Genomic DNA, 14949 nt, shown 5'->3' on the forward strand with positions numbered 1-14949 from the left:
CGCCGTCGCCGCCCGCTCCTCGTCGCCATTGCCCTGCCCCCCTTGCCTCGTCCCGCCCCGCGCGCCGGTGCCCTCGCCTGCCCCCGCGCTGTGAGCCGCCGCCCGGCTCTTTTAAGTTTAAGCTATTTTTTTTATTTTTATGCTCTGTTTTTTTATGGTTTAATTTTTTTGTTCATATGTGATGTATATGTGTATGTGGCTATAATGTATATGTGTATGTGAACAATGCAAAAAATAGTTTTTTAGAAAAATTAGGATTTTTTTTCTGTTCATAGATTTTTTTGGTGATATTAATTAGTGTAAATATGCAAATGTTTGTATATTCATATGAACAATGAATTAGGCAATACTACTTCATGTATTTTTGAGAAGGAAGAAGAAGAAAAAGAATGAGAGGAAAAAGGAAATAAGAAGAGGAAGAAAGGAGAAGAAGAGGGGAGAGGAGGAGAAATAAATAAGAAGAAGAAAAAAGAAGAGGAGAAGAAGAAAGGAATAGAGGAGAAGAAGAAAAAATAGAAAAAAAATTCTATTTTTTCTTCTTCTCCTCTATTCTTTTCTTCTTCTCCTCTTTTTTTTTCTTCTTCTTTTTCTTCTTCTTCTTCCTTCTTCCTTCTTCCTCTTTTCTTCCTTTTTCCTTATTTTCCTTTCTCGAGGGATAAGAAGAAAAAGAAGAGGAGAAGAAGAAAGAAAGGAATAGAGGAGAAAGAAGAAACTTTGACACGAGGGGGGGGTACCGATACCCCCTCCCCGATAACATTATTTTCCCATGTATATGTATGTTGCTTCGTTGTCGATATAACGAGGCTGTCGAGGATCACCGAGGGGTCGAGGGTCGGGAACTAGGGTAGAGGGTCGAGGGTCGTTGGTCAAGGGTCGAAGGTTTCAGGGTCGAGGGTCGTTAAGGGGTCAAGGGTCGAAGGTTTAAGGGTCGAGGGTTCCTATAGTGTCAAAGTATTGAAGAAATCCATGGCTTCATCATTAGCCGGAAGTAACCATGGCATGATGATACGAAGTCCTCCAAAGTTATTCTGGAATGGAGTCCCGGATAGGATAATTTGCCTTTTTGTACGAATTTCAGCAAAGGCCTTCCAAATAACGATATTCGGAAGGTTCTTGCTGAACTTTGTACCAAAAAGCGAATTATCCTATCTGGGACTCCGTTCCAAAATAACTTTGGAGAGCTTCGTACCATCATGCACCTGTTACTTTTGCCTAATGATGAAGACATGGTTTTGTTGAATCCTTTGACACTAGGCAACCTCCCGACCCCTCGGCGATCCTCGACCCCTTGACCCTCGACCGCTCGGCGATCCACGACCCTCTACCCTACTGCGGGCGTCGATGCCCACGTCACTTGTGGGACATAGATGTAGTGTTCAACGCCGACCCCCTCCCGATAGCTTCAACACGTGGGGGCGATATTACCCCCTCCTAGATTGGAGCATTCTCGAGGCCACCCCCTAACCCTTGAAGCGTTGTCGAGGCCACCCCAAACCCTAGAGAAGCAGCGTCGAGGCCACTAATATGATTCCTTATTGTGATTAGCTAGCTAGTTCTACGTTTGCCACAAATATATCCATATCTGTCATGTTTGAATAATAATTGCCATGTTGTAAATATTTGTAGAAACTATGGACACCCCCCGAGACGAAGCACAAGAAGCGTTGTTGAGGGACATAATCGCACAAGGAAGTGATGTCGTCTCCTCGTTGATGTTTCTCAACGACAACGATGGTCTGGAAGGAGAGGGTGAAGAAGCAGCTGGCTATGATTTACATGGCTCCATGACCCAATGCCGGTGCAAGAAGGAGAGGGTGAAGAAGTAGACCGTGAGGACGGCTCCGGTGATCACCAAACCGAGTCCGGCCAGGTATATATATTAGTTAAGCCTGTGCTGACTAGCTAATTGATGCATTCATTGTTTTGGTATGTACACATATTAATTAACTCTCGTCTTTGTTCTTTTTTCTAGCCCTCCAGATCGAGCACAACTTCGGTAAAGAGACGAGGCCCGAAGAAAAAGTTGAGCTCGGATGAAAAGTTTGAGATCATACAAATCGCGCGCGACGGCCAACCGATTGAACCCTACCGGACAAAGAAGGCATTTGTTGCTCAGTGCGGGGTTCTGGTTAGGGACAAGATCCCGATCAGCATCCAACAATGGTATAAGCCTAAGAACGAAGACCCTGAGGTGTCTTATGTCAATGAGATGCAGAAAAAGAATCTTTGGACTGAGCTGAAGTCAAATTTCACCCTACCGCCGGAGGATGATCCGGAGAAGCCAGTTATAGAGCCATTAATCAAGTCTTTTGCTCTGAGGAAGATGGCAGACCTATTCAGGAATTGGAAGAAAGACCTCAATAGGTATGTCGAAAAAAATGAGACACCAGAATTCATGGGCAAATATGAGAAGATCAGAGATGACTGGCCCGCATTTGTGGCCCACAAGACATCGGAAAAGAGTAAAAAGATGTCGGCGACAAACAAGAGAAATGCTGAGAAGAAGAAGCTTCACCATCGCACGGGGTCAGGTGGCTACCTCGTAGCCCGGCCTAAGTGGGCCAAGGCTGAGAATGATCTGCTTGATAAAGGGATTGAACCAGAGACAATGAACTGGCCAGAACGTTGCCGGACTTGGTTCTTTGGGGCCGGCGGATCCTTGGACCCTATAACAGGGAAGTGCATTTGGACGGACGAACAATTGGACATACCAGTCAAGAGGCTTCAGCAATATATCAAAGCAGCGCAGCAAGGGACGTTCGTTCCAGACAGGGAGAAGGACGAGCTCACAATGGCCCTCGGCAATCCTGAGCACCCTGGACGGACATGAGGCACGCCAGGCTCCGTTTTGTGGAAGGCTGGATTTCCGGATGCAGGGGGTTACAAAACCCAGGAGAGGAGGAAGAAACTGGAGCAGAGCCAACTGCAGGCGCTGCAGGAAAGGGTAATGGGGCTAGAGGAACGAGAAGCAGATCGCAGCAAACGACCTGCCGAAGCTTCCCCCGAAGCTACCCCGCCATCTCAGCGGAGAAGCAGCGTGGCTTCCACCGAGCTGCTTCAGCCAGAGCATGCCTTGACGGCTCCTGCCAGCTATCCCGTGGATGCTATCACGGATGCTGAAAATTGCCACCTTATGGCGCAATGGACCAATTTGAAGGTCAAGGCGGTTCTTGGCTCTGTTTATCCTACTAAACCCGACTCAACTTTTCACTGCCGGCCGATTCCAGAAGAATATGCTAAGGTGATGGTCGATGAAATAACGGAGGGATTTGAGGACCTCCGGCTTGACCACCCTACCGGTGAAGGGGAGTATCGGCTGGGTTCTGCTCTGAAGACTCCATGCCTATGGCGGAAGGATCTCATCAACCTTCTGAACTGGACGCCTCCGCCTCCTCCTCCTCCTCCGGCGAGTCAGGGCACTCCGCCTCCTCCACCGCCTCCTCCTCCGGCGAGTGACGATCAGGGCACTCGGCCGGCTCCTTCTCCGGCGCGTGGTGGCACTCCGCCTCCTTCTCCGCCTGCGCCGGCGCGCCCGAGCAGCCAGCCTCCTCCTTCTCTGCCTCGTCAGCAAGGGCGGAAGAGACCCGCCGCCGCTTCGGCTGCTCCGGCGCGTCGCAGTCCTTCTCCTCCGCCTCGTAAGCAAGGAAAGAAGACATCCGCTCCGTCTACTCTACCGGCGTCTAGCAGTACAGCCAAAGGCGGGAGGAGATACAGATTCGGTCCTTCTCTGAAGACTCCAGAGAAGTTACCGTACGAGAGGAGCGAGGAGGAAAACGCGAAGATCGCGCAGATCGAAGTGGATGACTGGTTTCAAGGGTTGAAAGCAAAGAGACATCCACCTCCGGAGGAGAAGGTAGATCCGGTGAAAGCGAAGCGCACTCTGGCTGCCCTGACAAAACCACCCAAGTCTCCGCCGAAAGGCAACTATGAGCGCATTATTGGAAAGGCATTTGCCGAAGCGGAGAGGTCGGGAAGTACTAAAAGTGATCAAAGGATGAAAGAACGACGAGCTGGGAAACAAATTGCCCAGCTCGGCGAACAAGCAAAGCAATCGTGCCCCCCTCTCAAGGTGCGTGCTAGCGACATCGTCGATCCGAGGATGGTGCCCGGTTATGGAAATCCTGCAGATTACCTGCCCGATGATGTACATTATGATATCTTGGAGGTGCAGATACAAAGATACGAGTACGGGAAGCCTCTCGTCAAAGATGAAAGTTCTCTATCAACGATGATGCGAAGATTGCATGATTGGTACATGAAAACCTACAAAGAGTCTGAGGGGAGGAGTACTTTGTATGTGAGAGTTAAAAAGGAGCATGACCTCCTTGGAATTGAACTGTTGCCTATTCCATTTGAGGAGTTCTATCAGTTTTTCAATCAATTGGCCATCGATAAAGCAACGGTCACCTCCTACTGTCTGTAAGTAGTACTACTTCCGTCATTAAGTCTCTCTATATAACTCAACCCTTTCATTGCATGTATTTATAATTATCCTCACTATATTATGCAGATTGAAGATCGCCGAATTGAAGAAAAGACAAGTGGGAGATATTGGGTTCATTAACACGTATCTCATAGATGCAACTGAGGTTCAATATCGTGCCCAAGAAACCGAGGCCAACTTGCTACGATCGTTGGAAATAAATGAACACAAAGATATAATACTCTTTCCTTACAACTTCAAGTGATTGTTACTGTCTTGTGGCATATTCGGTTTCCTTATTAGTCCAGGTTATAGTAATGTAATATTGATGAGTTATGCATGTGTGCGCAGCTACCACTATATTCTCCTAGAGATTAAGCTTGAGAAGGGAGTAGTAACTGTCTTAGACTCCAAGCGAAAAGATCCCAAGGAGTATGCGGACATGACTGAAATGCTCGAGAAGTAAGTTAAATCGATCATTATCCACCATATCAGCAACTTTGTTCATTTCTGATATCAAGTAATTGTTTTCTTTGTATGGCAGGGCTTGGAGAAAATTCACCAAAAAAGCTCCGAGACTACCGAAGAAGCTGCAATTTAGGCACCCGAAAGTAAGTACTATATAGTAGCATATTCCAGGCATCTCCTAGTGATTCAAGCGCTAGTTTCATCAATATCATTTAGCATGCTTGCTAATTATCAGTTTGATTGACCTCTATTTCTTGTAAAGTGGTTGTGGCAGGAACAAGGGAATGATTTCTGTGGATACTACATTTGCGAGTCCATCCGCCACACGACCTGTGAGCGGGGCTACTCTGACAAACAATATGAAGTGCGTAAATAACAATGTTCACAATTTTATTTTATTACCATCATTTGTGTTGAGTTTCATTCATTCATATATATATGTATTGACCCCCTTCTTAAAATTAGATGTTTCGGATGCGGGATGAACTCCTAGCACCAGATCGCATGCGAGCAATTCAAGAGGAATTGGCGGCATTCTTTCTTGACCACGTGATCGCTGAAGACGGAGAATACTATGTGGACCACGCGTCTGTATTTTAGGAGATTATATATTTGTAAAAGATAATTATTGTATATATGTAGCCGGTAGTGTCGGATAGATATACGAGAACTTGTTGTTCGACCAATCTCTCGGAGAAGGAGAGGTGGTCGATATCACTTCTCTCTGTATGCATATATGTTCATGACGATCTTCTGTTTGCTTACTAGCTAGCTAGCGTGTCTAGCTAGTCCTCTCTATACGTATGTATGGTACGTAGCGTCGACCAAGCACGGACAAAAGAGAGGACACTTCTCTCTATTAATTAGCTAGCTATAGCACAATATATGAAACACCTAAATTAACCCCCGCAAAACTTCCCAAACCCCCCCCCCCTTTAAAAAAAACAAAAACCCCAGCCACAGAAATGCTGACGCGTGGATGCCTATTGGTCCCGGTTGGCGCCACCAACCGGGACCAAAGGCCCTCCTGCCTGGGCTCAGCGGACAGGCCACGTGGAGGCCCATCTGTCCCAGTTCTGGATTGAACCGGGACTAAAGGGTCAGGGCATTAGTACCGGCCCTTTAGTCCCGGTTCATGAACCGGGACTAAAGGCCCTCACCAACCGGGACGGTAGGCCATTTTTCTACTAGTGCCATGACGAGCATTCCCAAAAAGCGCATTCCAATAAACCTACCCAGTGCGGGTGCATTAAAAAGTAGAGAAGTGTTTCTTTTAACTTCCATTTTTTAACTTTACTCAAGAAAAGTGAAAAGCTAAAAACAGATGTTGTGCGGGTGGGCCTTAACTCTTCGTCCCGTACGATGTGTGTAGCCAACTGTTGCCACCCGTGCTTGCGTGGGCACTCCATCACTCCCGCGTACGTCGCCGCCTCCCCGCGCCTGCCGAGTGCCTGGCCCCCACCATGTGGAGCGTTCCCCAAAAAAGCGTGTCCCAACAATCCTATCCAATGCGGGTGCATTAAACCGCGGAGGAGCGTTTTCGTGCTCAAAGGTGCACGTGATCAAGTTAGCAAAAAATGATTTACACACATTTTTCCCAAAAAAACATGACAATATCTCTACATATACATTGATTGATGTATAATATGTAAAAAAAAGAACAGTAATATGTTTGTTCTGTTATACTGTATTTGTTATACTACATCACAAATAGATATTTGTCTGACACAAAAGCTCACAAATATTGATCTTCTAATAGTAGAGTAGTACTGATATAGATATAAAAAGGAATCAGAGGGCAGAGGAGTGTACAAAATCCACTCTCCATCTGCGACTCTTCTCTCTCCTCCTCGACCGCTCTCTCTTGACCGGAGTCAGAATCTCGAGTGCAGCCGACCCGCCGTCTTCCCCGCTTGCCGGTGCCGCCATCGCCATGGATGGGGTTTCGACGGAGCCTCGCCACCCGCTCCTGCAGGCCGTTCTCGACGGCGACCTCGGCCTCCTCAAAGGTACCGTACTAGCAACAACCAACCCACTGCCTCCTATTGCTCCTGCCCCTACCCTTAGGGTTCCTTAGTGATGGTAATTTGGCTGGATCATGTGCGCAGAGATGGCGGGCGTCGTCGCGGCGGACGTTGGCGTCTGGGCGCGCGCGCTGACTCTGGCGGTAATGGAAGGGCGGCTGGACATCTGTAGGTGCCTCGTCGAGGACCACGGCGTCGATGTCAACCAGCGCACCTTCACAGGTTAATCCGGTTCCCTTTTCTCTTCGCGTCAATTCTGCTGCACCTCCCAGGGCCTCGGCTAGATGCACAAGTGCACATCACATCCCAGTAATCCTGAGATTAAAAATCCTAGTACTCATACTTAAAATGCCATATGCATCCCTAGTTGGTGCAGAGGCCGGGGAAGTGAAATTCTCCCCCAATTTAGATGGCTCCAAGATCCTCATCCCCCCTCTCTGAGTCTCTCTCCCCCCTCCCCCGCGTTGCCCGCTCGGGCGACAAGGGGGGCGAACCCTAGCTGCGCCGCCCGGCTCACCTCCCCCTCCCTTCCTCGCCGCCGCCTGAGCTAGCCGCCGGGCAAGCCTGGGGCGCCAAGGATGGTGGCGGCGGGGCCTCGGCTGCCCTGCTTCTGCGTAAGGAGTCCCGGATTTGGAGCGGCGGCTCCTTTGGCAAGGCACGACAGGCTCCGGTGAGCAGCCGTGCGGGCGGTGGATCTGGCGTCTTGGCCGCGCGGGCGGTGGGATCCCGGTGGTCGTTGGCGGCGGCTTCTGCAGCGGTCGGTGCGCGCGATCTGGGGCCTCCCCTCCTCCCCTGTTCGGCGTGCGGGCCAGCCTGGTCGGGCCGCGCTTCCCTTGGTCGCCGGTTCTGTACAGGAGGCGCTGTTGGTGGCGGGGATCTAGTTCGGGCGAAATCCCTGGCCGGCCATGACCGGCCACGCCGACGGCGATGCCTGAGGCACCGTTCCCCTCCTTGGAGGCGTCGGTATGGACTGATCTCCTCACTTTCCCATCCCCTAGGTCTCCCGGGCGAAAGCCCTAACTTTGTTGGGCGGTGGCGGCGCTCACGGCGCCGTTCCCTTCTTGAAGGCGCCGCTTTGGGAACCTTGGGGTTGGGTGGCGCTTATGGGTGGTGGGCGACGGCGGCCGGTGGTGCGGCCCTATCCTAGCATGGATCGTCGATGGCGAAGGACCTGCCAAGTCAAGGCTCGCGTAGGTGGAGGTTGTCGTTTGGCGTCGATGGCAGAGGACCTGCCAAGGTTGACACCTCAATCTGCTCTGAAGATGGACCAGTGGAAGATGCCAGCGACGACACATGTGAGTGCGTCGGACCGGTTTGTGCCCCGAACATGGCAGATGGCTCAGTCGGAGCCTCCGACTTTAGATGTTAGGCTTAGGTGAGAGGTCTGGGTATGTGGCCCAGCTTGCACCCCTTCATCATATGGATAGGAGTAGCGGTAGATGTTGCCAAGATGGTGGATTCAGGCATATTGTTATTCTACTTTGTAAGGTCCTCGAGAATAATCAATAAAATGGCCGCATGCATCTCCCAGATGCAGAGGCCGGGGGTCACCCTCCTTTTCTAAAAAAATATTCCAGTAATCCCAGGTTAATTTGATTCTTTTGTTTTGTTGCAGGTGACACTCCTTTGGCCATCTCTGCGACTTATGGGACGCCTGCCATCACGAGATATCTTCTGGATCGTGGTGCTGATCCAACTTTAGCTGGTGCCCTGTGGCCACCTCTTCATGCTGCTGCAAGTTTTGGTATCCCCTCGGCTCTCCCACATGCAGCCTGTTGAACTTCCATCCTGCCATATGTTTTTATTGAAATCTACGTATTCACCAAGTTCAGACATATGTGACGATTTGGACGGTGGAACAAGAAACAATGAGTTTCTGTACGGAAACTTAAAGGATTGGAATGTAAAGTAAATTGGTGTTAATTCTATAGTCTTGTTTGCTCACAGATCGATTTTCGGGAGAGAAAACACTGTGTCACTCTCAAGTGTTAATTCTAGTCTTGTTTGCTCACAGATCGATTTTCGGGAGAGAAAACACTATGTCACTCTCAATTGTTAATTCTAGTCTTGTTTGCTCAGAAATCGATTTTCGGGAGAGAAAACACTGTGTCACTCTCAAGTGTTAATTCCAGTCTTGTTTGCTCACAAATCGATGATTTTTGCTACTGCCTATATTTTTTTAGATAGAAAAACAACTATGGAAGTCAAATACTCTAAACCATATCATATTTGAAAACTTGGTCCTGGACATGATCATTGGTAACTACTGGCGGTTATCACATTTCCTAGTGTCTACATTTTCTTTCTTTTTGCAAAATAAGCTTATCTTGCTGATTTTTCTACAAACTTGTATTCTAGGACAATGTGAGATAGTGGAAATGCTGCTTTCAACTGGAATTGATGTGGATCATTTCGATTCTGTGTACGGGACCGCATTGCATGTTGCCGCTACTAATGCTCAAGATGGTTCAATGAATATTTTGTTGCAGCATCGTGCAGATGTAAGTCACCACTTTCTTCGTTCTCTTCTTGGCTGTGCACAATTAAATCCTGGTTTGTTAAGGCCCTAAGCGGCTGTATCTCCAGTTCATAACTACCATGAATGATTGTAATGAGAAGTGGAAATACTGTGGTCTGTTAGTACTTGGGCTCAATCATCTGAACCAAAAGAGTTTGTTTATGTTGGCACAAATCAAAACATATATACAACGTTTGTCGTTTGACCATAAGTAATTCTCCTGAAGTGAAACATGCTTATTTTCTCACAGGTGCTCTAAATGTTTGTCTAATTTTTATAATTAAATCAAAAAAATGTCTGCTTCTGTGCGTTGAGAAATGCCAATATGTGTAACACACACACACACACACACACAATGCGCTTATTTTATTTCCCCATTACTCCATTTTTTTGCAAGTGAATAAATTGGTTTTTCTACTTTCCACAGCCTAATAAGGTTTTCCGCCTTGATAGTACCCCGTTAAGGCTGGCCATGACTTCTGAATCGCTGGAATGTGCGAAGCTACTCATTATGGTCAGTAATCTTTCTCGTTCATGGAGCTTCCTTTAGTGTAGTCTACATTTTCTGCAGTTGACATCTCAAGCACTTACTCAAATGAAACTAAAATTTATTTACACAGGCTGGCGCTGATGTGAATAAAATTGACTATACTGGTGTTACTTACTTGATGGTAGCAGCGGGCAATGGTTTACCTGATATCCTGAAATGCTTACTAGATGCTGGCGCTAACCCAGATATTGATGATGGGGTGAGTCACTGAGTCTTATATTGTTCTCTTCCTCTCTGCCTTCAGGATCTACTTTCATGCGTATTCTCTGTTCTTAGTTGGCTGAATGGTTGTGCCTCGGCGGGACATGTTAGGTTCTAGGATGTTGAAAGATTAGGATAAATGTGCTCAGCTGCTTCTTTTACATCAACTGTACCCATGCTGCTGGGAATATTTTATTCATGCATGAGGAAACACATTGTTTTGGTAAATCATATCTGTTACTACGTGATGGATGGTCTACAGAGAACATGGGAAAAGTATTCCTGCAAACATGTTTATTGTGTAGTATCAATGACGCAGATCACCATATCGTGACATTTTGCACCGCCTTGGTCAGCACATATCTGCTGCAGTTCTTCCCAGGTGTTGAACTTACCAATTGCTGCCCAAGGAAGACGGGCATAGGCTTTTTCTGCTCTTTTTCCCCCTTGCTTTTAGGAGGAATTCTTAGTAAATCACCATCCTGTGCAATTATCTCTTTGCGGAGGCAGCGGAGTACCCTGCAGGATTTTCATGAATTTATTTATTATCAATCGAGAAATTATCCAGTTTTCTTCATTGCCTGGTCAAATAGACACAGGATGCTTTCAAAGACTTATTCTTCTATTGTGTCGATGGCACATTCTTTCTCTATTCTAAAAAAAAGGGCATCCCCAGTGCATGTAGCTCCCGCTTGCGCAGGGTCTGGGGAAGGGTCCGACCACTTTGGGTCTATTGTACGCAGCCTTTCCCTGCATTTCTGCAAGAGGCTGTTTCCAGGACTTGAACCCATGACCTCATGGTCACAAGGCAGCAGCTTTACCACTGCGCCAAGGCTCCCCTTCATATTCTGCTTTGACAAATTAATGCAGTGTAAGAAACATATTAGTCTGGGATTAGAATTAATATTTTTACAGGATTTAACCTTAGTTTTTATTTCCCGAATTTAGTGGGGAGGTATGGACATGACTATTCCATTATTTGTTCCTGCGTTTTGATTTGCTCAAAGCCCATCGAGCCATTCGGTTGAAATTGTAGTCTTCGAATTGTAACTATCAATATTGAAATGCTCTGCTAGTATAGTGCATCTTGTATTAATGATAATCGAACATGAAATCAGCCATCTCATTTGCTCCTGCAGTTTGGTACAACTCCAATCGAAATTGCTGCTCTCCAAGGCAGATGGGATATGGTTGAGATGTTATTTCCTTTAACTTCTCCCATTTCAAGATTGCCGGATTGGAGTGTTGATGGAATTATTTCTTATGTGCAATCTTTTGGTTTGAAGCCGAGGGTATGTAGTTCCTTTTCCGCTCACTTGCAGTTCCATAATGTTATGTATAGTGGCTAGTAGTCTTCCATTCTTCTATTGCTCTGCTCCTGCAGCCATGATTTCTATTGATATTTATAATACCAGAAAAATGTTATCCATAAGCGCCCCAATTTGAGAATGTGTTAATGTCATTTTTAGGGTCAACTAAGATTCTAAGTGAAGCTTCTTTTCTGTGTTTGTGCTGTATATATGTGTTGACCAAAAAGTATTTTTTGATCAGGATATACATCTATGTGAAATGAAAAGAGCTGAACTAAAGTTGCAAGCTACAGAGGCTTTTAAGAGAAAGGAATATGTGATAGCAGGAGAGCTATATACTTGTGTAAGTCACCGAGCCGAGATGATTATGATAGTTAGTTAGTTACAATGTCAATTAAAAATGTGCTTGTCATTGTTATCTAGCAAGGCACTTCACATTTTGAGCACGCCTAAAATGTTCAATCCCTGTCTAACTGTTCAGTGTCCTAATCTAACTGCTTAAGCTGCAGCTAGACTAGAACCACAGTGTCTGAAACAAAGGGCAGATTTGCGTGGCACTACAGCTGCATGCTATTATAGCAGTTGTTTTGCACTGTTTGTCCTCAAAATGCAGTCTTGATTGTGCTCACAGTTGCTATTATCATCCAGTTACAGTAGCAACTACACCTGGTCTCCTTTAGTATATGTTCTAATGTCCAGTCAGTCAGTATAGCTAGTGGCCAGAGATAAAAAAATTGGTACTAGCTAGTAAAAAAAAATGAGCTTCTCGCAAAATGATAACAAAATAGCATGTATGGTTTTGTGGTCTTCCAATAACTTGCAATCTCACATATATGTATGTGTGAAGTATTTCTTTATTAAAACTAACTCGATGGAAGGTGAATGTGGCAGATTACTAGTTACCTATGTAAAAAACTGCACCTGTTTTAGTTAGATGAACTGTGTGAACTTCCAAAGGTATTCAAAATTATCTATATTAATTCATAAAAAATCAGCATCATTTTCCATGTATCTTTCGTGAAAATTCTGTCAAAGATGTTATATTGATTTCATAAAAGTGAACGGTTTCTTTCTGTCTCGATCTGGATTATCAGGAATGTTAGTGGGGTCAATGAAAATGTTGTTACTGTGTTATGTCAACTACCTTGTAACAAAATCTGCATGTGATTGGTCTACTGTAGGCAATGAGTTTTCAGTCTAGTCCAAAAGGTCTTGCAAACCTGCTAGCACATAGGAGTTTCTGTATGTTGCACGCGGGGATAGGAAAAGAGGCTCTCTCCGATGCTGCTAGGTGCACGGTGCTACGACCTTTTTGGCCCAAAGGTTACTATCGACTAGGAGCAGCCTTTATGTTGCTACAGGTAAAAAAGAACAAATTCGTTACAGCTGTTCTTTCATGACCATGATGAAATTGATCATCTTCTGGTGTCTACTCACAGGACTACGGAAAAGCAGCTCAGACGTTCGCAGCTGGCTTGAAACTGGACCCTACAAATGCCGATATGACAAATGCTTTAAGGTAATTGTTTGTTCCATGTCTCCATGTTGCGAAGAATCTTGTGCAGTCCCACCTGCTTGATTGGCCCCGTAAAAGGATGAACTATTTCTTATATGCTCCCTCTGTTCCTGAATATAAGACGTTTTGGCAGTTCAATTTAAACTGCCAAAACAACTTCTTATATTTAGAGAAGACGTTTTGGCAGTTCAATTTAAACTGCCAAAACAACTTATATTTAGAAACAGAGGTAGTAGATCGAAGTCCTTCTAGAGTGCGAGTGTTTTTTGTGTCTTGATGGTCTAAACTCGAGCATCACGTGGATTTAATGATTTAAGATCTCGAGCACCACGTGGATTTAATGATTTAAGATCTATTATTAAGAGTTTGGAGCTAGAACTGTAGCTCTGGTTCTCAAATCCATGGAAAGAGAGCACCTTGTCCTGGTGCCCTGTGCATGCCTTTGTTCTGTTCAGTCTCTGAAAAAAGAGCCATTTAGAAGTCTCGCCCGCCCATTGCTTACCCCAAAAGTATTTGTCGTCGCAGGGAAGCCCGAGAGACAGCAAGGAATCCTCCTCGCACCAGGGGGCTGGAGTGCCTTCACCCATTTGGAATGAGACGTTCCTGGTGAGATTGAGGCCCTGTTTCGTTGCTATGTCCAGTCCAGGGTATGCATGCCTGTCATTCTCTTTTCCTGTATCCAGTCCAAGGTATGCATGCCTGTTATTCTCTGGAGAGATTGAGACTCTGTTTCGTTGCTTAAGACTCTGTTTTGTGTTGAACCGTCCAAGAGTACCGATCTCATGTGCTATATTGTAGACCGTGTAAACATGGCTATCTGTACACTGTGGTTATATATCGTATCCGTGAACCATTGTGGTTATATATCGTGTGCGTGAATCACTCTGAAAAATGCGCTCGTCAAGGTGAAATCTAAGCAGTACTGTACTGGCTAGAAAAAAATGGATAACAGAAAAAAAAAAGTGATCTAGGAAGGGGATCGTATGGAACCGCAGATATATTTTAGTATTTTTTGAGAAAAAAGAAGATAATCGGTGTGGAAAGCGGGATTTTGTATGGCGTTGGGCATGCTGTAGATGTTAGCTGGGAGGTTTGCTGGTGGGTGCACACATTAGAATCCTGAAAATACAGTGCTTACTGAGGACAAAGATAGGATTCTTGGGGAATTTGTCACATCTCTCTTTTTTTAGGTGAACTTTGCACATTTTTTGCCATCACCTGTTGCTGGCTGGTGAATTTAACTAGAAACCACACAAGCATTTACGGGCTCATCTTTGAAAAACACGCTCTCAAGACGAACCAGTGGAAGAATATGGGCATGGAGGGTGCGCCCATGAAAGAAATCACAAGGAAAAACAACATAGACTGCAGTCCGCTGGACAAAAATGTGTTTTCCATGTGAATAAAAACATGTGTAGATACACGAAAGAACAACGAGTCATGTGCACAGATGAACGTATACCAACACGCAAATGATAATTACAAAGTAGTAATACTCTCACGGGTGCATGGAACAACAGAAACTAAAAGGAATGGCGGAACATAGAAGGAATACAAAAAGATGCATCATCACTATCTCGCTAGCCGGATACTACGCCACTTATTCTAGAATCTAGAAACAGCACACCGTGGCTCCGGACGGGGTCGATCTCCTCCTTCAGCTGTCATATGTGAGTATCACATCAATTGTCAGTCATTGGCGGCTTGCCCTTCGGAGGTGGCTCCGGCTTTGGTTCGGGTTCAGGCTTGGGCTCCGGCTTAGGCATAGGTTCAGGCTTGGGCTCTGGTTTAGGCATTGGTTCGGGCTTAGGCTCTGGTTTAGGCAATGGTTCGGGCTTAGGCTCTGGCTTTGGCATCGGCTCTGGTTTGGGCTCTGGCTTCGGCATAGGCTTGGGCTCGGGCTTTGGCATCGGCTCAGGCTTGGGCTCCGGCTTCGGTT

At 46.1% G+C, this 14949-nt stretch overlaps 2 protein-coding genes across 2 annotated transcripts in view; one reads left to right on the plus strand and one right to left on the minus strand.

Annotated features, from left to right (window-relative positions):
• The first annotated feature begins 6699 nt into the window (after positions 1–6699).
• LOC119367325 (serine/threonine-protein phosphatase 6 regulatory ankyrin repeat subunit B-like) lies at positions 6700–13872 on the plus strand. Its single transcript, XM_037632871.1, has 11 exons — positions 6700–6900; positions 7000–7137; positions 8531–8659; positions 9274–9416; positions 9861–9947; positions 10054–10182; positions 11324–11476; positions 11736–11837; positions 12676–12855; positions 12934–13013; positions 13536–13872. The coding sequence occupies exons 1-11, from the start codon at positions 6825–6827 to the stop codon at positions 13618–13620; spliced, it is 1302 nt and encodes a 433-aa protein (XP_037488768.1). The 5' UTR covers positions 6700–6824; the 3' UTR covers positions 13621–13872.
• Positions 13873–14667: 795 nt separating this feature from the next.
• Positions 14668–14949, minus strand: part of LOC119360626 (protein TsetseEP-like) — a 1442-nt gene continuing 1160 nt past the window's right edge. Inside the window, exon 2 of the mRNA XM_037626178.1 lies at positions 14668–14671. Coding sequence (XP_037482075.1) covers positions 14668–14671 — 4 coding nt within the window. The remainder of the gene's footprint in view (positions 14672–14949) is intronic.

This window comes from Triticum dicoccoides, chromosome 2B (assembly GCF_002162155.2).
Source record: "Triticum dicoccoides isolate Atlit2015 ecotype Zavitan chromosome 2B, WEW_v2.0, whole genome shotgun sequence".
NCBI classification, from domain to species: domain Eukaryota; kingdom Viridiplantae; phylum Streptophyta; class Magnoliopsida; order Poales; family Poaceae; genus Triticum; species Triticum dicoccoides.